A 24,141-nucleotide genomic window follows, 5' to 3' on the forward strand; every position below is an offset into this window, starting at 1 on the left:
TTTTATACCTAAGATATATTAATACCGGGCATACACCCAAAGCACTCCATATCCTACCACAGAGACACGGCACATTCATGTTTATTGAAAAGAACTTTGCTTTCATATGTGGACCCTTAACTTTTTATATGTGTGTGTATGTAAGTAAGGAGTTAGGGGAGTAGGTACAAATTTTGAAGGTAGACAGGAAACCACGAGAGGAGAACAGGGAGCATAAAGTAGGTATGGGTGGGCAAAGGTCTCACGCTGACATCAACGTGCAAAGGAGGTTTCAGGGGTCAAGGGCAAAAGGAAGGCGGAAGATGGAGAAAACACCAAAATATAACCCAATACCATTAAAAAAAAAAAGATAAAGAATCAAGGCCACATCACAAGAAATATGGGCAGGTTCTTCTCAGTGCCACCCTAGTATTTGATCTACAACTTACTTTTCATCTGAAAAACAGCTAGTAAGTTCTGACTTTTCAACAAAACATGCCATGTTTATATATAAATTTAAGATACCTTTTGTTTGTGTACCATTGAATACAGAAAAAAAATGCATTGGCTTCTGAACTCTGTGTCTTGGCAATTAATGTTTAACTTTACTATTCAGAGCCTATGATAGAAACAAAGGTATTATAAACACTGTGACAAAGTGTGTTTAGGCCAGGCAGACCATGAAAGCGACAAGGGCAAGATCAGTGGTCACATTTGTTGCTGTGTTATTTGGTGCCCAGCATAGCTCAGAGTGAGTTATCAATTGCATGAGACCTGCTGCCTTTTTAGGGTATAACATGGAGCCCAAATTCAATGACTCAAAGAACTGGGGAAGGAGAGAGAGAGAGAGAGAGAGAGAGAGAGAGAGAGAGAGAGAGAGAGAGAGAGAGAGAGAGAGAGAGAGAGAGAGAGAGAAGAGTCAGACAGAGAGACAGACAGAGAGACAGAGAGAGGGACAGAGAGAGAGGGAGAGACAGAGAGAGACTGAGACAGAGACATGGACAGACGGGCAGAGGGAGAGGGTGAGGTGGACAGAGAGGGAGAGGGAGATATGCAGGAGCAGATAACAGCTGCCATCTTCAGCACAAACCTCTAGGTACGCCCTCCTCTGGATGGAGGAAGCAAATGGGACATCTCACCAGCCAGGCCTGCAAGCTATACACATCTCTTCTCACATCTCACCAGTAGAGAGACAGGATATGTGCTGTTTCTGGCATATAGCTACTTCATGACCAGAAGAGGAAGATGGGGATATGGAGAGCTAGTGAGCTCTCCATGGGGCTTCATTATGGTATCAGTAGTTCCATTTGTGTTTGTGTGTGTGTGTTTGTGTGTGTGAGGGTGCATGCATGCATTCATAAGGGTGAATTCAAAGGATAACTCTCTTTCTCCTACCATCTTTTGAGATTGAGGGATCACTCAGATTGCCAGTCCATGTATACCTATTGATCTAGCCTAGGCGATATAGATATATTTTTAAGCAGTAAAACATAAAATATACAACAGTGACAAAAAGGGATTTCAACCTGCCACTGATCCTTTGCTAATGAGGTCACATCACAGTCTCCTTTCTTTAACTCAAGGTTAGAATCATAGACTTGTTTTGACTGGCAGCATTGCCTGACCTTCAGGGTGGCATGTTTGTTCAAAGGAGGCCTTCTGCCCTGTCCTCTAAAAAGCTCTGTCAACATGAACAGCTTTTGAAGACAAAGTCATTTTCCTCCCATGTATATGTGCTTCAGTCTGTGGTCAAATAGGTTTTGTGTCTAGTTTTCAATGCCAACATTGGGCAAAGGGGGATTTAAAATAATTTCCAGTCCAAGCTAGCTGCATCAAGATGTTTGTTCATTTAGACTGAGGTTATATTTATAATTGTACCTAACTTGAAAATATCCATAAAAGGTAGTGGAGTTAACCCACCTTTCCCATAGTATCTGACATTAACCTTTATAATAATTACAAGAATAGACTGTAACTTAGACACATATTAAGTATAGTAGACATTCTCTCTGTGTGTGTGTGTGTGTGTGTGTGTGAAAGTTGACTAAGTGAGCTTAATGTTTATCGAGAAGCATGCTTATAAGGACTTATTCACGTGTGGCACTGCCTTGTAGTCTGGACAGGATATCTTGCTGTATTATGCTGCACTTGAGATCAAGTCTGAAAGCCCTGTATGGGTGGGTGATTTGTTTTGTAGCAGCAGATGGAATAGTCTAGCAGGGGCAGACTGGAAGTGTGCAGATGTCCTAGCTTACTGTTGTGACTCCAAACTAATTAGAAAAGGGTATCAGTAATACAAAGATAAGATAAAGAGGAAAGGGCTCAAACGGTTTATTTTTAAACGACCTTTTATTTTTATGTGCATGGATGTGCATGGGATGACATGTAAGCTTGCCAAGATATATGTGAAAGTCAAAGGGCAACCTGTTGGAGTCAGTTCTTTACTTCCACTATGTAGGTCCCAGAACTAAGGTAGTCAAGCTTGGCAGCAAACACCTTTCCCTCAAAGCCATATCACTGGCCCAGTAATCATGATATTTTAAACATAATAAACTACATTTGACAATTAGAAAGTTGGAAGAAGGCCCGAAGCTGAGGAAAAGAAAGGGGCTTAGAAGAACTAAGGAGTAGACAATGGGGTTGGATCAGGACACCCCAAGGTCAAAAAAAGATCGCAGCACAAGAAGAATGAGCTCTAACATGTCGACTCTAGAACTATGTGAAGCACATGGAGATGGCATTTGTCAAATGCTGATGTGGAAATCATCTATAGAAACGACCTAAACCTTAGACTTGGTGTGCATAAGTAAATGTCTGATAGAGAGGTGTCACAAATTTGGGTAACACTTACATCCAAGTCTGACTTAGGAAGTTGAGCCAGTGAGGCTGTAGCAGAGCAGTCACAGCCACTGAGAAGAGGGAAGGGAGAGATCAGTGCCAAGGACAAGAGACAAAGAGACATGTGTCAAACACAGGACATAGTAGGGCACAGTGGAGGGGTCTTGAATAGCCAGTTCATTAACAGTAAACTGGGCTTCTGAAGAAAAATATGTGTAAAGTTTGACCACAGGGCTGGATAGGTAAAGGACCATGGCAAACAAGTGTAGATGCATGAAATGTTTGAATTAAAACCAAAGTGAGAGACTAGGCATCAGAACACAGGGGACACTTGGAAGGGAAACCCTTTACTGTCCTCACTTCTACCTATAGTTTTAGCACATTTATTTGCATTTGGCTCTCAAAAAGCCAAGATATTAATATCTTTCTTTTCCATAAGTAGTAACTAAAGCTTCATGACCTTGGGGCTCTTGTCTTTAGCAGTGTGGGGAATTAAACTCTGTATCTTACACACGAGAGCCAAGTGCTTTAGGACTGACTGAGCTTTAGTACCCTTCTCACCTGCCTTGCTATATAACTATGAAGCTAAACTGAACCAAGATATAAGTAATTGGAGACCCATTCTCCTGTTGGGAACCTCAGCTTAGATTTCAGACATCAGATGAAAGCTGTTCACAGACATGGGATGTACTAGATCTTTTCTTTTGCTTTATAGTTTCAACATAGTGTTTACTGTAGAATTAATTATATATTCTAATAGGATGTGTTGAGAAAATAAAAGATTAACAATTATTTCTAGTAATACCATTACATTATACAATCTCTTTTGGGCAAACATTTGGGGGAAACAATTTTTTTCTTTCAGTGTTTTTCCCAGGATTGCACACACACACACACACACACACACACACACACACACACACACACACACACCATAGCTTACTTACTTGCATCCTAGGTATTCAATCCCCTTTGTTTCATGCCTTTGTACTTAAAATGAAGATAGTTAATAACATGCTCCTACCTACTGGAAGGTTTAAAATGATAAAGTCCTTCAAATACAATTATCAAGGCTTCGCATTGTATTAGTTTTCTTAACCATAATTTCTAATACTTACGTTGTATCTTACTGAACTCACACCAGGTATTACTTATTTCTTTGATCTTATATTTTGAAATAGTAAACTTGCTTCTAATTATCCATGATAGGTTTATGATAAGAGAATCAGTATACAAGTTTCTGTGTTTTTACTTGTTTGCTTGTTTGTGTTTCAGTTTTGAATCCCCACGGTTAGAGGGGGGATTTGGCATGAGCCAGCCTCTGAGGGGCTCTCTTCTCACACTGTTAGGCTGAGTTCTAGAAAGAACATTTGGGGGGAATAAAGATGATTTTCTAGGCCTATAGAGATGAGTTTATGAAAACTGTGTGTGTAAGAGATCGTTTGTTTGTTTGTATTCATGCTATCCATGTGCAGCCAGGGGAAGAGGTTCAGTAAAACTGATTTTCCAAAGGAGGTTTGTGTGTGTGTGTGTGTGTGTGTGTGTGTGTGTGTGTGTTTGCCTTACAAGATAAACTTAGAGTTAGAAAACAAACAAAAAATCACTTGTCATTGAGTCAGGTAAGAAAATGGGATGGTTAACGATTAAGAATTTTTTTTACATTAGAGTAAGGGAAATAGTTAAATAGCATCTTTACTATCTTGACTCTTTAAACAAAGCAAGAATATCTTGTGTCCTGAAAGAAATTAAGAGTACAGATACAGCCAAGGAGGGAGGGAAAGGATCCCTAGAAGTGATACAGAGTTGGAGCTGAGCAGCCTAATGCTGATTGGCAGCTCACTGCCTCTGTGTCCTAGACCCTGATGAGCTCTGTGTCCTCACATCCTAGAAAGGTGAAAGAAAAAGCCCCAGGCACTCCTACTGTATGGACAACAAGTCTGTGAGGGCCCAGCGAGTTCTGTACATGGTGCTCCTCTTTGGCAGATTGGGGATTGGGTGCTTACCATATACAGTTAATCTCTTTCCATTCTCTTTTGTCTACCAGAGCAAATTCAGATGGTCAGACCCCGTCCTCTCTTGGCCTCACCTCTGACTCTTGTCTCCTTAAGACAATCAGTTACTCGGTTTGTAAGACACAAAACTTGCTCATTTTTCCTCTACATTCTGGCTGCTGATTATTAAGCTTATTTTATGGACATATTTTCCCATTGTCTAAGTGTTAGTATGCCTCCTTAAGTATCTCCGATTCTGATGACTGTCACACATGTCTCTAGTGAAGATACTTTGTCTGAACTACAGGCCCAGATATGCAATTATCTCTTAGATAGCTCCTCTGCCATATCTAACATGACACCTAATCTTATCATAGTGTGAAGGGAAGCTAGGATATCATTTCCCAAAGTTATGTCTTCTTCTCATAAACTGGCAGTGCCAATCTCCAGCAAGGCCGTGTATGTGGCCTTTGCTATCATCTTAGTTTAAGCTTTCACTAAGAACCAAGATTATGGCCAGACCTGCTCACTGCTGATCCAACTCCTTCCCTTGATCATATGTTTAATGTTCAGTTTTGCAGTAACACTAAATTTAAGAGGTTTACATCCTTGCAAACAACATTCCTGTGGCTTCTCATCATACCCAGTGTAAGATCAATCCTCTATATGTTTAAGAATCCAGTTAATATGCTCCCCCGTCCCATGGCTTCTCAATCTGAGATCCTTTTACCATAACGGGCTCTCCACAATTCCTCAGACCTTCCCAGATAAATGATTGGCTGGGGGTCTTTGTGCCTGCAGTTTCACTTAGGTGCCCTGTTTTATTGACTCTGGATTTCATAAGCAAAATCACATTCACAGGGAAGTCTTTCTCATGACTGCCAAAGAGATTTAAATCCTGAAGCTTGGCTTTCTAGCTTAGAAAGGCTATGTTTTAAGTTTTAATACCTTTAAATAAAACCCATGAGTTTACACCACCAGTTACTCACTGGGAACAGTGTTTCGAGTACGTGAAGAACAGTGGAAAGGAATACTCATTTCTTGAGATGCAGGTCTAGACGTTATCTCAAAATAGTCTGATGAGGGATCCTTGTCCAGCTGGTACTGTAATTGTATACCTTGGCCTCCAAAATTACTGATATCAGGATTTTGGCTCTCAGGAAATAGATTTCACAGTAGTTACAAGCATTTGCCACTCTCCCAGAGGACTCAAGTTCAAATCCTAAAGCTGTACCGGGCAGCTCACAACCATCAGAAGCTCTGTCTCCCAGGGTATCCAATGCCTCAGGCTTCCCCAGGCACCTGCACTCAGTAACATACTCCTACCCATATTAAAAATAATAAAACTTTAAAATTCACAGAACACACAAAAAAGTCGAAGGTTTTTGGCAATACATCACTTCGTAGAGGAATAAGTTTACCTGCCAAGTTTGCTGTCAGAATAAATTAAATTCTTAATTGCAACAAAGCCAGAGCATATTTGTGTTAATGTGATATGCAGTCCTTGGATGCAGAAGCTGGTGACTGGGGAGTGGCAAATTCTTTCACATGCCAAAAATGAACTAGAACAAGGAGTCTCCCATTGAAATGTTTTCAAAGGAAGTTCAGACATGTATTTTAAGAAATAAATGTTTCCACTTCTCTTCATTCCTACCATCTAGAAACTTCACAGCATTATTATCTGTGGGAACGTTGAGGGGTTAACTCATGTTTTTTAAAAAGGATTTTAACAAAGAAGTGTATTCTTTCGAAGCTATAAAAACTAAGTTTCAGACTTTTAATCACCATGAATATCTCTGGCAGATAAGCAAATTATGGGTCAGATAAAGAGTTAATGGGGTGACTTTAATTATTACTCTCCAGAGGTTAAAGATGTAGGTCAGTAGTAGTACACAGGACTGAATTAAATGCCGTGTTTGTCTCTGTTTCTGTTTCTCTCTCTCTCTCTCTCTCTCTCTCTGTCCTTCTCTCTCTCACTCCTAATCTCCCTCTCTCTCATAGACACATTGTCCCATTTTCTGTCTCTGTCTCACCTCTGTCTCTGTCTCTGTCTCTCTGTCTCTCTGTCTCTCTCTCTCTCACACACACAGTTTTACAAAGAAAGAAAATGATGATTTTAAAACAGTCACTGTGACCTGATTCTTTGTTCTGAGAACACTATCAGATATAACTTTCTAGATTGTAGTAGGCCTCTTTTATTTAGGGGAAAATGTGGAATTTTTTTCTAAGCCCATATAGAAATTAACAGTGGGAAAAGAGCCAATTTATAATTTGAATAAATGTACCAGACGCCCCAGCATGAAGCTGTAAAACAGCTGATCGGTAAAGGAGACTAAAGAATCTGTACTCCAGAGAGACACTCCATTTCTCTTTCTACTGCAGACTTCTGTACTGTTATCTATTTATCCTCATGGTTGTTATTTTTAATTTTGTTTTACTAAAAGTAACAATAACAAAAGGTATTAGAAGGCAGATTTTGCATTTCATTTTTCAGAGAAACTGCAGCATAAATAAAAAAGGAAGAGGAATATTGGTTATACAGATATCACTGGCTGAAACAATTGCAAAAACTTAGATATAAAGTTAATGTCTCAAAGTTCTGGTATGAGGTAACTGTATTGAGCACTGATTTCTTTTTACTTTTGATTAATTTGGAGTAAAGTACTGTATGTATTTAGGCTTGTCACCACCAAACATGAAAATGTTTCCTGGCACAGCACAGAGGCCTCTCGGCTACCCTCCTTCACCTTGCTTTGTGTGTACGTCCATCCAGTTTACGCTTCATATACGCAGGACTAAGTAAGGTGGGGAAAAAGAAAAGGACTGTGGTTATAAAAGGGTTTTATTTACAAAAATGTAAAAATGCTTAAAAATTAGGTTAAAAAGCAGTTTAAGTCACACAAAAGTGTTGTCTCTTGCTCTTTTGGCAGAAAGTCTGTCCTAGTTCTCTGCCTTAATCACTAAATTCATTAAAACGAAATACCAATTCAAGCACTTTCTGGGCCAGTAGTCCTATAATTTTGTGACACTCCATTTTTTCTACACTAAGAGAAAGAGATATTTCTTTGCAGGCTGAGGTAGAGAAGGTACTAACACGCCACTTACCAGGAGCCCATCATGGTTTTCGCTGAGCTCTGCAAGCCTGGAGCTGGATTTCTGACGCTTGGGTTTGCGTCTTTCCCCAACGTATTCACAAATATCGTCCTGGATCCTTTCTGCTTCCTGGCTGTTCAGGATGCACTCGTCACAGCTGCTGAAGCCATAGGGCATATTCTCCTTGTTGACAAGCTCCCTTGAATGAAAAAGGAAACAGCGTAATCTTATTTTAAAATGTAAACTGGAAACTTTTTAGTATAGTCACTGAATAATGTCTTACACACTGGAATATCATAATAATGGGTTTTAATTATTTGTACGTTAAAAACATTAGGCTTTTCAGGCGACGGTGGTGGCAGCAGCAGCAGCAGCAGCAGCAGCAGCAGTGGCTCATCCAGAGGAAGGGCCATCAGCAGTGGAACCAAGGCGACAGGGTCCTGGCCAGCCCTGTGCCCACTACCACTGACCATCGCTGGCCAGCCGGGCTGCAAGCAGCAGCAGATTTACAGCACCTTTCACCTCACAGAAGCCACATCAGAAATCTGCCTCCCGCCAGTCAGTTACTAGAGACTCGCCTCCATCTTGGTTCTCGGACGCCAGAGAGATCAGACAGCCTGAGGTACACAAACATAACCTGCGGGGATCTAAGCCCGATGGGCATTGGCCTGCACCCAGGCCCTGGGCTGTTGGGGGGGGGCATCGGTGTGCCGACCTGGCCAGGAGGTTGTTTGCTTGATCAGACGCACACTGCCATTTTGGCTACAGGACACCAGAGAGTGCTAGCAGGCAGTCAGCTAACAGTCATAGCCCAAGGCAAACATAGCGGGGGGTCTAGGCCCAACAGGCCCTTGACTGCCCCCAAGACCTGGGCTGCTCAGTGGGCCATCTGTGTGCCAACCCGGCCAGGAGGTTGTTAGCCAGCACACAACACCATCCTGGCCACCTGACAGAACCAGTTAACACTCATAGCCCGAGGGGAACTTTACTCAGGCCTTGGCCTGCCAGGCTTTTGCCTAGACTCGGGGCTTGAGCAGCTAAGCTAGCCTTGTGTGCACCAACCCGGTTGGGAGATCGGCTTCCCAGCAGACTGATCATCACCTGGAAAAGGTCCCACAGCATACACCATCAGCACTCCCTGAAAGAGCAAAAGGGCACCACCTGGTTCACAATCTGGGGGAAGGCACACTAGGGCTCCAAGGATACTGAAGAGGAGGACAGCACATCAGCAATCTATGACAGGTGAAACCCAGCCACCCAGTGTTGCAGAAATAGCCCTAGAGCCGCAAAGGAGGCTCAAACACTAGTCAGAGACAAGACCAACTAACACCAGAGAACAAGATGGCAAAGGGCAAACACAGGAACACTACTAACAGAAATCTAGGCAATATGGCAACATCTGAACCAAACTCTCCAACATCAGCAAGTCCAGGTTATGCCAAAACACCAGAAAAACAAGATTTGGATTTAAAATCACTGGTCATGATGCTGCTAGAAGAACACAAAAAGGACATAAATGAATTTCTTAAAGAAATACAGGGGGACATGAATAAGCTTGAAGCCTGTATAATGGAAACACAAAAATCTCTTAAAGAAATTCAGGAGAATAAGGCTCAAAAGATAGAAGCCAATAAAGAAGAAATGCAAAAAAAAAAAAAAAAAAAAAAAAAAAAACCAACAACAAAAAAAAAAAACCCAAAAACTTAAAAAAATGCAGGAGAACTTGAGTCAACAAAAGTCATGAAAGAGGAAACACAAAAATCTCTTAAAGAATTAAAGGAAAACACAAACAAACAAATGAAGGAACTGAGCAAAACCATCCTGGATCTAAAAACAGAAGTAGAAACAACTAAGAAATCACAAATGGAGACAACTTTGGAGATAGAAAATCTTGAGAAGAAATCAGGGGCCATAGATGCAAATATCAACAACAGAATACAAGAGATGGAAGAAAGAATCTCAGATGCCAAAGATACCATAGAAACCATTCACTCAACAGTCAAAGAAAATGCAAAATGCAGAAAGCTTGTATCCCAGAACATCCAGGAAATCCAGGACACAATGAGAAGGCCAAACCTAAGGATTATAGGTATAGATGAGAGTGAAGATTTAAAGGTCAGCAAATATCTTCAACAAAATTATGGAAGAAAACTTTCCCAACTTAAAGAAAGAGGTGCCCATGAATATACAAGAAGCCTACAGAACTCCAAAAAGACTGGACCTGAGCAGAAATTCCTCCCGTCACATAATAATCAAAACCCCAAATGCACTAAACAAAGAAAGAATATTAAAGGCAGTAAGAGAAAAAGGCCAAGTAACATATAAAGGAAAACCTATCAGAATCACACCAGACTTCTCACCAGAGACCATGAAAGCTAGAAGATCCTGGGCAGATCTCATGCAGACTCTAAGAGAACACAAATGTCAGCCAAGACTACTATACCCAGCAAAACTCTCATTCACCATAGATGGAGAAACCAAGATATTCCATGACAAAACCAAATCTCCACAATATCTTTCCACAAACCCAGCTCTGCAAAGAATAATAGGAGGAAAACTCCAATACAAGGAGGGAAACTACACCCTGGAAAAAGCAAGATAGTTACCTTCCTTCATCAAGCCCAAAAGAAGATAACCACTCAAATATAAAAATAACATCAAAAATGACAGGAAGTAATAATCATTATTCCTTAATATCTCTTAACATCAATGGACTCAATTCCCCAATAAAAAGACATAGACTAACAGACTGGATAAGGAAACAGGACCCTACATTTTGCTGCATACAGGAGACACACCTCAGTGTCAAAGACAAAAACTACCTTAGAGTAAAAGGCTGGAAGACAATCTTACAAGCCAATGGATTCAGGAAACGAGCCAGAGTAGGCATTCTAATATCAGATAAAATTGACTTTCAACCTAAAGTCATCAAAAGAGACACAGAAGGACACTTCTTGCTGGTCAAAGGAGAAATCCACCAAGAAGAACTTTCAATTCTGAACATCTATGTGCCAAATGCAAGGGCACCCTCATTCGTAAAAGAAACTTTACTAAAGCTCAAAGCACACATTGCACCTAACACAATAATTGTGGGTGACTTCAACACTCCACTCTCCTCAATGGACCGATCCGGAAAACAGAAACTAAACAGGGGCACAGTAAAACTAATTGAAGCTTTGGACCAATTGGATTTGACTGATATTTATAGAACATTTCACCCTAAAACAAAAGAATATATCTTTTTCTCAGCACCTCATGGTACCTTCTCCAAAATCGACCATTTAATTGGTCACAAGACAGACCTCAACAAAATATAAGAAGATCGAACTAATCCCATGCCTCCTATCTGATCACTATGGAGTAAGAGTGGTTTTCAATAGCAACAAAAACAACAGAAAGCCCACATACACATGGAAGCTGAACAATACTCTCCTTAATGACACCTTGGCCAAAGAAGAAATAAAAAAAGAAATCAGAGACTTTTTAGTATTTAATGAAAATGAAGGCACAACATACCCAAATCTTTGGGACACAAAGAAAGCACTGCTAAGAGGAAAACTCAGCCCTGAGTGCCTCTAAAAAGAAAATGGAGAGAGCATACACTAGCAGCTTAAAGACACACCTGAAAGCCCTGGAACAAAAAGAAGCCAATTCACCCAGGAGGAGTAGAAGACAGGAAATCATCAAACTCAGGGCTGGCTGATATCAATCAAGTGGAAACAAAGAGAACCATACAAAGAATCAACGAATCCAGGAGCTGGTTCTTTGAGAAAACCAACAAGATAGATAAACCCTTAGCCAGACTGACCAAAGGGCACAGAGAAAGTATCCAAATTAACAAAATTAGAAATGAAAAGGGGTTGTACCAATTTGCAATCCCACCAGCAGTGGAGGAGTGTTCCTCTTTCTCCACACCTTCTCCAACACCTGCTGTCTCCTGAATTTTTAATCTTAGCCATTCTGACTGGTGTAACTTGAAATCTCAGGGTTGTTTTGATTTGCATTTCCCTAATGACTAATGAAGTTGAGCATTTTTTAAGATGCTTCTCCGCCATCCAAAGTTCTTCAGGTGAGAATTCTTTGTTTAACTCTGTACCCCTTTTTTTAATAGTGTTGTTTGGTTTTCTGGAGTCTAACTTCTTGAGTTCTTTATATATATTGGATATTAGCCCTCTATCTGATGTAGGATTGGTGAAGATCTTTTCCCAATTTGTTCGTTGCCGATTTTTCCTCTTGATGGTGTCCTTTGCCTTACAGAAACTTTGTAATTTTATGAGGTCCCATTTGTCAATTCTTGATCTTAGAGCATACGCTATTGGTGTTCTGTTCAGAAATTTTCTCCCTGTACCGATGTCCTCAAGGGTCTTCCCCAGTTTCTTTTCTATTAGCTTCAGAGTGTCTGGCTTTATGTGGAGGTCCTTGATCCATTTGGATTTGAGCTTAGTACAAGGAGACAAAGATGGATCAATTCGCATTCTTCTGCATGCTGACCTCCAGTTGAACCAGCACCATTTGTTGAAAAGGCTATCTTTTTTCCATTGGATGTTTTCAGCCTCTTTGTCGAGGATCAAGTGGCCATAGGTGTGTGGGTTCATTTCTGGATCTTTAATCCTGTCCCATTGATCCTCCTGCCTGTCACTGTACCAATACCATGCTCTGGAAATCATCCTGGCAGTTCCTCCGAAAACTGGGCACCTCACTTCCAGAAGATCCTGCTATACCACTCCTGGGCATATACCCAGAGGATTCCCCACCATGTAATAAGGATACATGCTCTACTATGTTCATAGCAGCCCTATTTATAATTGCCAGATGCTGGAAAGAACCCAGGTATCCCTCAACAGAAGAGTGGATGCAAAAAATGTGGTATATCTACACAATGGAGTACTATTCAGCCATTAGAAACAATGAATTCATGAAATTCTTAGGCAAATGGATGGAGCTAGAGAACATCATACTAAGTGAGGTAACCCTGACTCAAAAGGTGAATCTTGGTATGCACTCACTAATAAGTGGGTATTAACCTAGAAAAACTGGAATACCCAAAACATAATTCACACATCAAATGAGGTACAAGAAGAAAGGAAGAGTGGCCCCCTGTTCTGGAAAGACTCAGTGAAGCAGTAATCGGCAAAACCAGAACAGGGAAGTGGGAAGGGGTGGGTGGGAGGACAGGGGGAGGGAAGGGGGCTTGTGGGACTTTTGGGGAGTGGGGGTCTAGAAAAGGGGAAATCATTTGAAATGTAAATAAAAAATATATCGAATAAAAAAAAGAAATGAAAAGGGGGCTATAACAATAGACACTGAGGAAATTCAAAAAATCTTAAGATCCTACTACAAAAGCCTATACTCAAGACAACTGGAGAATCTGGAGGAAATGGACAATTTCCTAGACAGATACCAAATACTAAAACTAAACCAGGACCAAATAGATCATCTAAACAGTCCCATAACCGCTAAAGAAATAGAAGGGGTCATAGAAAGTCTTCTAACCCAAAAAAGCACAGGACCAGATGGTTTCAGTGCATAATTCTATCAGACCTTCAAAGAAGACCTAACACCAATACTCTTCAAACTATTCCACAAAATAGAAACAGAATGAACACTACCCAATTCCTTCTACGAAGCCACAATTACACTGATACCAAAGCCACACAAAGATCCAACAAAGAAAGAGAACTTCAGACCAATTTCCCATATGAACATTGATGCAAAAATACTCAATAAAATTCTTGCCAACTGAATCCAAAACACATAAAAAACAATCATCCACCATGATCAAGTAGGCTTCATCCTTGGGATTCAGGGTTGGTTCAATATATGGAAATCCATCAATGCAATCCACTACATAAACAAACTCAAAGGAAAAAAAAAACCACATGGTAATTTCATTGGATGCTGAAAAAGCATTCAACAAAATTCAGCATCCTTTCATGCTTAAAGTCTTGGAAAGAACATATCTAAACATACCTAAACATAGTAAAAGCAATATACACCAAACCGGTAGCCAGCATCAAACTAAATGGAGAGAAACATGAAGTAATCCCACTAAAATCAGGGACTAGACAGGGCTGCCCCATTTCTCCTTATTTTTTCAATATTGTACTTGAGGTACTAGCTCGGGCAATTCGACAACATAAGGAGGTCAAAGGGATACAAATTGGAAAGGAAGAAGTCAAACTATCATTATTTGCAGATAATATGATAGTCTACCTAAGTGACTCAAAAAACTCCACTAGAGAACTCCTACAGCTGATAAACAACTTCAGCACAGTGGCAGGTTATAAAATCAACTCAAGCAAATCAGTAGCCTTCCTATACTTACTCAAAGGATAAGCAGGCTGAGAAAGAAATTAGGGAAATGAGCCCCTTCACAATAGCCACAAACAGTATAAAGTACCTTGGGGTGACTCTTACCAAACATGTGAAAGATCTGTATGACAAAAACTTCAAGACTCTGAAGAAGGAAATGGAAGAAGACCTCAAAAAATTGGAAAAACCTCCCATGCTCATGGATTGGCAGGATTAATATAGTTAAAATGGCCATGTTGCCAAAAGCAATATACAGATTCAATGAAATACCCATCAAAATCCCAACTCAATTCTTCACAGAGTTAGAAAGAGCAATTCTCAAATTCATCTGTAATAACAAAAAACCCAGGATAGCTGAAACTATTCTTAACAACAAAAGAAATTCTGGGGGAATCAGTATTCCTGACCTCAAGCAATATTCCAGAGCAATAGTGTTAAAAACTGCATGGTATTGGTACAGTGACAGGCAGGCGAATCAATGAAACAGGATTGAAGATCCAGAAATGAACCCACACACCTATGGCCACTTGATTCTCGACAAAGGGGCTGAAAACATCCAGTTTAAAAAAGATATCCTTTTCAGCTAATGGTGCTGGTTCAACTGGAGGTCAGCATACAGAAGAATGTGAATTGATCCATCCTTGTCTCCTTGTACTAAGTTCAACTCCAAATGGATCAAGGACCTCCCCATAAAGCCAGACACTCTGAAGCTAATAGAAAAGAAACTGGGGAAGACCCTTGAGGACATCAGTACAGGGGGAAAGTTTCTGAACAGAACACCAATAGCTTATGCTCTAAGATCAAGAATTGACAAATGGGACCTCATAAAATTACAAAGTTTCTGTAAGGCAAAGGACACCATCAAAAGGACAAATTGGCAACCAACAAATTGGGAAACGATCTTCACCAACCCTACATCAGATAGAGGGCTAATATCCAATATATACAAAGAACTCAAGAAGTTAGACCCCAGAAAACCAAATAACCCTATTAAAAATGGGGTACAGAGTTAAACAAAAATTTTCACCTGAAGAACTTCAGATGGCGGAGAAGCATCTTAAAAAATGCTCAACTTCATTAGTCATTAGGGAAATGCAAATCAAAACAACCCTGAGATTTCACCTTATGCCAGTCAGAATGCCTAAGATTAAAAATTCAGGAGACAGCAGGTGTTGGCGAGGATGTGGAGAAAGAGGAACACTCCTTCACTGCTGGTGGGGTTGCAAATTGGTACAACCACTCTGGAAATCAGTCTGACGGTTCCTCAGAAAACAGGGCATATCACTTCCGGAAGATCCTGCTATACCACTCCTGGGCATATACCCAGAGGATTCCCCAGCATGTAATAAGGATACATGCTCTACTATGTTCATAGCAGCCCTATTTATAATAGCCAGAAGCTGGAAAGAACCCAGGTATCCCTCAACAGAAGAATGGATGCAAAAAATGTGGTATATATACACAATGGAGTACTATTCAGCCATTAGAAACAATGAATTCATGAAATTCTTAGGCAAATGAATGGAGCTGGAGAACGTCATATTAAGTGAGGTAACCCAGTCTCAAAAGATCAATCATAGTATGCACTCACTAATAAGTGGTTATTAACCTAGAAAACTGGAATACCCAAAACATAATCCATACATCAAATGAGGTACAAGAAGAAAGGAAGAGTGGCCCCTTGTTTCAGAAAGACTCAGTGTAGCAGTATAGGGCAAAACCAGAACTGGGAAGTGGGAAGGGGTGGATGGGAGAAAAGGGGGATGGAAGGGGGCTTATGGGACTTTCGGGAGTGGGGGGCTAGAAAAGGGGAAATCATTTGAAATGTAAGAAAAAATATATCGAATAAAAAAAAAAGAAAAAAAAGAAAATAATTTAGTACTTTAAACTCCATGAAGTTTTCACAGAATTAACTTAGCAAAGTTTATATCATGGATCAAATTAAAGTGCCAACACAGCACTATGGCTTGGGAAGTAGGAAATGATTAAGAGTCTCATCCTAGCTGAATTAGTAAATCTTTAACCCCAAAACTGCATCTGAAAATAAATGAGTTTATCAATTAAGAATAGATGCTATATTTTATTGTCAACTCAACCACAACCCCCAGTGAAAGACAGCATCTAATATTTATTCTGCAATAAATTTATATCTTTAGACCATAATAGAAAGAAATCTATAAATTCAAAGTTTTACTGTTTTTAGATATTTTTAGTCCTGTATCATTTGGTCATTACCAGAAACCCCTTAAGGACAAGCTGAGTGAATGGAGGAAGTTTACAGGGTCTAGCATACAGGTGTCACACTCGTGCAGTGGCTTCTGTGGACTGTTGCAGGAGTTTGGTTGTAAATCTAAAATATGATTTACCCCTCAAATTCTGCTTCTTACCCTGCCTATTTCCCAAAGCTACTACATGTCATCATAATTTTTAATGAGGCCCTGTCATGCTTGATAAGACTCATCTGTGTCCCCTCACTGTTCCTGTGTCAGTGTTCTGATACCAAATATGCCCGTTAGTGAGAGAAAGGCTGCTCAGAAGCAATTCAGTCAAATGGAGATCATTACGGCTTGATGTCCAGTGTGAGCTCTGTCCATGTAATGGACATCAGGAAAGCTTGCACAGAAGGAAGGTCACGTTAGGACCTGTGCAGGCGCAGGACAGTGGTCTTGGCTGAAACCTGTTCTGTCTGTCCTCTATCTTGGACCTGCCAGCCCCTAGATCTGCAAAGGAATAAACACTTTCTTAAGACAATTGTCTATGTATTTTGTTGTGGAAGCCAAGCAGACTAAGACAAAAGCTGAAAATATATATGTGTGTGTGTGTGTGTGTGTGTATGTGTGTGTGTGTGTGTGTGTGTGTGTGTGTAATCAAATAGAAACGCTGATTTATTTAGTCATTTGGAACAATGAACACATAAGCAGAACAAGCTTCTGACATTGATGGGCAGCAAGATGGCAGTAGAGCTGTGCTCACTTGTACCAGCTCCCTGGAGGCTGGATCTTCTCTTTCTCCATTACCTACACAGCATCTCAGTCATGAGGGCAGTGAGGATGTGGAGTACAGGAACCCTCTCCTTTCCCAGACACACGACACATCACCATTACAGTTGACATGATTTAAATTTCACCTGGACTTGGAGCTCTGGGCCTTTTCTCTTGATTACTTAGATCTTTTCCTAGGTTGTTTTCTGACCTCTGTATTTTTTCTTCCTTCTTCATGCATGCATTATATTCTAATAATATAGTCACATTTACTATTCTTATAACTGTGCATTCGTTGCTTTTGACCTTACAATAGGCTTAGAAATAATATTTATATAACACACATTTGGATTAAATTTTCAGGTCATTGTGTTTAGGAAGGTTTAAACTATTTTCACCTAAAAAATGATACCTTGCAATTGAAAAATAATAAAATAGAGATAAACATGTATATAGTATTTACCTGATAGCCATCAGATTCTTTAATCACACAAATCAGACTGAAACATTTTATATACTAAATATACTTCTTAAATATTTATGTTTTGATTATGGCAACCAAATATTTGAGTTTGCGTTTTCTTGACAAAAAGCAAATGCATGAAAATGAATAATTCATATTTTTTATTTATGCTCAGTGTTACTTATATAAAAACTCACAACAGCCTCGGTAAAACACCTACAATCAACCATCACTGGCTGGGGACAGTGGTTAATTGTCACAGCTATGAGTATGATGTGATAATAAAGCAAATGTATATCCTTAAAACACTTTGTAACTATTCCATGAGATTAACATTTGGGGTAAAATAGTACAGAGTCTAGATTAATTGTTCCTTTTTTAAGAAAGTAAAGCCTGATGAAAATCTTAGCTAAATTGATTTAAGCAGTTATAACTAACTTTTGGAATAATACACATCCTACAGGCTATAATGATGAGCTTTGGAGTCCTCATGATTTATAAAATACTAATAGCTCTACTGGATATATCAGAGAGGACCAAACATTCTGAAGTCATTACAAAGAGGAAGAAGGCAACAGAAAATTCTGAGATTGCAGTAGAGGTGCTCCTGGAAGAATCAACAGCTAGAAAACATGCAAGGCAAAAATGGTTAGGAAAAGGTAAAGAACATTTTGGGGAAAGGGACAGTGGAGGTGAGTGAAAGCATCAGGAAACCCAGGCAGGGTATAGCTGGCTGCCAGCAAAGACTACAGGCTGTAATCAAAGTTAAGCCAGGTAAAAACTAGCTCTGGGACCATGAGAAATAAATAACCTTGTGTTCAAAAAACTCAGAGAAGACACTCAGTGTGTTCTGGATGTTGAAGAAGCCCTGCTCAGCAAGTCTGTGGCCCAGAGTGTCAGGCAAGATAGATAGATGTCTCTTAACTAGACAGGTAATGTGAACAAGAAGCAGAAGGAAGGGGCCAGGAAGGTGTGCTGATAACTTGTGTGTGTTAGGCATACATGGTACATGAGGACAACACGGAGATTTGTACCCCAAGATTCAGGATAGGGACCAGAATGAGCAGTGAAGGAGATAACAGATGAGTAATAAGGTTAGAGTCCTACAGGTGGTCTACAGCTCACCAGGACCCACCAGTCTCCACCTCTGCTGGTTCTCCTGATGTTGCTAGTTGAATCCAATCAGGATAACACATGCAAGAAATATCCATGGACTTGGGAAACTAATCCCTGCAAGCTCTCTCTGAGAAGAAGGAGAGGTTAGCCTGTGGTCACATTCCTTGGCCCTGTCTGACTGGCCCCTACCTGTTGACACTACCACCCCAACCTGCTGCCTGCCCCACCCCTACCTGCTTCATACCCCACCCCCTGCCTACTCTCTGACCCCACCCCTGCCTGCTACCTGCCCCCACATCTATTTCCACTATTATCTTCTCTCTATATCACTACCTCCAACTCCACAAACTTATCTGCTGTCCAAAGAGAGAGGGTAGAAAGCAGGCTGTTGCATGACACATTGAAAATATTTTTTAAATTTCCAAAGCAGAGGGCAATAATTATTTTAATGAAAAGTATACTGAAAAAAATATACTTGTGGCATAATAAAACAGACATAATGCAAGTGGAAATGGTACTAAATGCTTTGGACAAACCTGTCAGTGGCTGATATCAAATGTGAACATTTCTGATGCTACACTTTTTTTTTTCTAGTTTCTAAGGAGATATTACAACTACTCTTTTCCAGCAGTTCTAAAGCAGTTCTTACACTAATGAACACTTCTTGTTAATTCAGCAGGATTAGATCATTGCTGCTGCTGTTTATGTGAATTCATATGTTGACACAGCTCTTAAACACTACAATGGCAGATAGCCAGGGATTTATATACACAATTTATTTTATTATTTTCTTTCAGCAAAACAAAAGATGTTTTCATAGAGATTTTGCTATAGGTTATGAGTCCAGGGGAAAAGAATGTGCAGATCTAGGGTCAACTTTAGTCTTGAACACTTAATAAGCAGGTCAAAATATCAACCACATATGATTGGAGATAAACTTGGAACACTGTAGGGATACATGAATATAGTCAATTAATAAAATATAATAATTTTTCTTGGGAATCTGCATCATGACTATTGATATGAATGATGATTTGTATTCATACTTTACTGAAGCCACTAATGGAGAATAAATACTATTCTTGAAATTTATGCTGCAATTATTTATTATTTATGCTGCAAACATTTATTATTATTATTATTTTTATTATTATTATTATTATTATTTTCTATATTCTTCTTTACATTCCAAATGATTTTCCCTTTCCCGGTTCCCTCTCCCCCTAAGTCCCATAAGTCCTCTTCCCTCCGCCAGTTCCCCAATCAACCCCCTCCCACTCCTCTGTCCTGGCAATCCCCTACAATGCTGCATCAAGCCTTTCTAGGACCTGGGCCCTCTCCTTCCTTCTTCTTGGTAATGATATGATATGTGGGTTGTGTTTTGGGTATTCTGAGCTTCTGGGCTAATATCCACTTATCAGTGACTGCATTCCATGTGTGTTCTTTTGTGAATGAGTTACCTCACTTAGTATGATATTTTCCAGTTCCAACTATTTGCCTATGAATTTCATGAATTCATTGTTTTTAATTGCTGAGTAGTATTCCATTGTGTAAATACACCACATTTTCTGTATCCATTCCTCCATTGAGGGACATCTGCTTTCTTTCCAGCTTCTGGCTATTATAAATAAGGCTTCTATAAACATAGTGGAACATGTTTCCTTAGTACATGCCTAGGAATCCTCTGGGTATATGCCCAGGAGTGGTATAGCAGGGTCCTCTGAAAGTGCCATGTCCAGTTTTCTGAGGAACCGCCAGACTCATTTCCAGAGTGGTTGTACCAACTTGCAATCCCCCCAGCAGTGGAGGAGTGTTTCTCTTTCTCCACATCCTCTCCAACACCTGCTGTCTCCTGAGTTTTTAATCTTAGCCATTCTGACTGGTGTGAGGTGAAATCACTTTTTGCTGGTCAAAGGAAAAATCCACCAAGAACTCTCAGTTCTGAACATCTATGCTCCAAATGCAACCCTCATTCGTAAAAGAAACTTTACTAAAGCTCAAAGCACACATTGCACCTAACACAATAATTGTGGGTGACTTCAACACTCCACTCTCCTCAATGGACTGATCAGGAAAACAGAAACTAAACAGGGACACAGTGAAACTAATTAAAGCTTTGGACCAATTGGATTTAACATGTGTGTGCGCGCGCGCACGTGTGTGTGTGTGTGTGTGTGTGTGTGTGTGTGTATACATTCTCCAAAATCGACCATATAATTGGTCACAAGACAGACATCAACAGATATAAGAAGATAGAACTAATCCCATGCCTCCTATCAGATCACAATGGAGTAAGGGTCGTTTCAATAGCAACAAAAACAACAGAAAGCCCACATACACATGGAGGCTGAACAATACTCTACTCAATGATACCTTGACCAAAGAAGAAATAAAGAAGTAAATCAAAGACTTTTTAGAATTTAATGAAAATGAAGGCACAACATAGCCAATTCCATGGGACACAATGAAAGCAGTGCTAAGAGGAAAACTCATAGCCCTGAGTGCCTCCAAAAAGAAACTGGAGAGAACATACAATTTTTAAACTTTTAAACTTAGCTAATATTATAACTTAATTTTTTCTTCTTTTGATTAAAAAGTTCAACTTTTTAAAAAATATTAAAACATAACCAGGTGTTAGAGTTATTCCAAGGATGCTCTACTTGTTAATAAAGGACCAATTCTGCTGACTAATAAGCTAACTTAATGTTGATATGTACAGAAGAAACCACTTCTGGATGGAATTCAACAGGAAGTTATAAAATACATAAATGAAGACTTGGATTCCCCCCGAAATACCAGAGATATAGATCTAGATGAAACAGATACTAGGTGTGGTGGTTTGAATATGCTTGGCCCATATGGAGTTGTACTGTTAGGAGGGATGACCTTGTTAGAGGAAGTGTGTCACTGGGGGGTGGGGGGAGGGTAGACTTGGATGTCCTATGGTCAGGCTCCACCCAATTCAGAAGAGAGCTTCTTCCTAGCTGACTGCAGATGTCAGTCTGCAGATGGTTGGCTTCAGAACAAGAACAAGATGTAGAACTCTTAGCTCCTCCACACCATCCCCAACTAGACACTGCCATGATCATAATGAATTGAACCTCTGAAGCTGTAAGCCCACCCCAGTTGAATGTCCTTTATAAGAGTTGCCTTGGTCATGGTGTTTCTTCACAATGGAAACCTTAAGATAGTAAGCCACTCTGGAAATCAGTCTGGCGGTTCCTCAGAAAACTGGGCACCTCACTTCCAGAAGATCCTGCTATACCACTCCTGGGCATATACCCAGAGGATTCCCCACCATGTAATAAGGATACATGCTCTACTATGTTCATAGCAGCCCTATTTATAATTGCCAGATGCTGGAAAGAACCCAGGTATCCCTCAACAGAAGAGTGGATGCAAAAAATGTGGTATATCTACACAATGGAGTACTATTCAGCCATTAGAAACAATGAATTCATGAAATTCTTAGGCAAATGGATGGAGCTAGAGAACATCATACTAAGTGAGGTAACCCAGACTCAAAAGGTGAATCATGGTATGCACTCACTAATAAGTGGATATTAACCTAGAAAACTGGAATACCGAAAACATAATCCACACATCAAATGAGGTACAAGAAGAAAGGAGGAGTTGCCCCTGGTTCTGGAAAGACTCAGTGAAGCAGTATTCGGCAAAACCAGAACGGGGAAGTGGGAAGGGGTGGGTGGGAGGACAGGGGAAGAGAAGGGGGCTTGCGGGACTTTCGGGGAGTGGGGGGCTAGAAAAGGGGAAATCATTTGAAATGTAAATAAATTATATTGAATAAAAAAATTTAAAAAAAAGATAAAAAAAAAGAAGGGATTGCAGCGTGAACTGTATAGTTGTACACAGTAAATGGTTGAAGTGTTTCCTCAAATGACACTGGAAACGAGGCTTTCAAAAAAGATAGGAATTATTTGGGGGAGAAGTTTGCTTCATTATTTTCTCAGGTTCTTTCTTCATTCATTAAATACAGATCTTTCCATTATTCCAGGGTGAAGAGAAATGGAGGCTCAAAACAAAATTTAAAATGTCAGCTCTCATAGGAGAAGCAAATGTTAGCATTGCAGTAGCACATTTGAGGTTTACCACATTAAAAAAAAAAAAAAGATAGTAAGCCACATAGGAGTGTCTGAATGCCCACTAAGTTAAGAATGGTCAAAATGAAACTTGTGAGTTTTAATCTAGAGACTGAAATGAGAGCAACATGTGTTCCTGTAATGTAGTGACTGACTTGAAGATGGAAAATCTTGAACAGTATGTGCCTATGATAGCTTACTTGTCCCGACCATGCCAAACATCATCCTGCTTCTTAATCTGAGGGCCTCGCTGCCTGGTGGGTGTAGAAGATGCTGATGATGGCCCAGGTTCTGAGTCCTCTGAACTTTGGTCTCCAGAGCTGTTGACATCAAAAAGATGCTCTTCTACTGCTGACCTGATGGTTCTTTCTAAGATCCTAGTTAAAAACAAACACCAAGTTAATGAAGCAAACAAGGTTATCAATGATTGCCTTTAAAATGTATTCGTATTTCAGACATATCTCTATTCCCCTGGATGGCCTTTAGTGCTTTATGAGCAAAGACAGAATGGTACATTCATCTAAAATACTTGTATTTTACATTAAAAACAAATTGAGTTAAATTATAATGGCTTATTTGTCTCATTTTGTGAGTCTGTAGTGACGGAAATGTTTAAAGCAAATCTAGCAACAATTGTGAGGTAATCACGAAGTAAGAGCCACTTGACATAAGGTAGAATGAGAAAAGTTTTCACTATAAAGTAACAATCAAATAAGCTTGCAAAGAACAACTTCTCCAGATTTCATGCCAGTCCTAGAGAAAATGACAGTTGGATTACAAAGCAAAAATATTTTAGAATATCTACCATATATGTATAATCTCATTAAGATAAAGGTATATATGGATTCATACCATTTTTTCCTGGGGGGGGAGCATCTCACAAGAACAATTATAATTCATAATAGCATAGCATAATATTTTGACATTTCTAATCAGATCATAATTTGTAAGATTAAAACTGGGCTCACACAGTAAGCACAACGGGCCAAAGCTGTGCCAGCATGGGCGTGTTCTTGCCTTGTGGTGCCTGATAATCTTCCCTTGTGTAGTAGGTAACACCATAGGTTTCTCTGACACAGAAAATGAAAGTTGCAGTGACCACCTCCCTTATGCTATACTTTCCCCTTATCATCAAGCAATTTTAATACATTTACAAAGCAAGACAAAAAAGCTGGTATGATTTAACTCAATTTTTAAAATGCAATATACATGTATTTTAGATGAACATATCATTCTGGTTTTGTTCATGAAATACTAAATAGTGGAAA

The 24,141-nt window shown here is 39.8% G+C and overlaps 1 protein-coding gene across 2 annotated transcripts in view; it reads right to left on the minus strand.

The window, feature by feature from the left end:
- Fam13a (family with sequence similarity 13 member A) overlaps nt 1-24,141 on the minus strand; it is a 107,622-nt gene that overhangs the window by 47,733 nt on the left and 35,748 nt on the right. For both annotated transcript variants that reach the window (XM_052173831.1, XM_052173830.1), the window contains exons 4-5: nt 23,074-23,250; nt 7,914-8,100 (exon numbers count right to left, since the gene is read on the minus strand). In XM_052173831.1, the coding sequence (XP_052029791.1) occupies nt 7,914-8,100; nt 23,074-23,250 (364 nt within the window). The remainder of the gene's footprint in view (nt 1-7,913; nt 8,101-23,073; nt 23,251-24,141) is intronic.

Source organism: Apodemus sylvaticus, chromosome 2 (genome assembly GCF_947179515.1).
Source record: "Apodemus sylvaticus chromosome 2, mApoSyl1.1, whole genome shotgun sequence".
Taxonomy (NCBI): Eukaryota; Metazoa; Chordata; class Mammalia; order Rodentia; family Muridae; genus Apodemus; species Apodemus sylvaticus.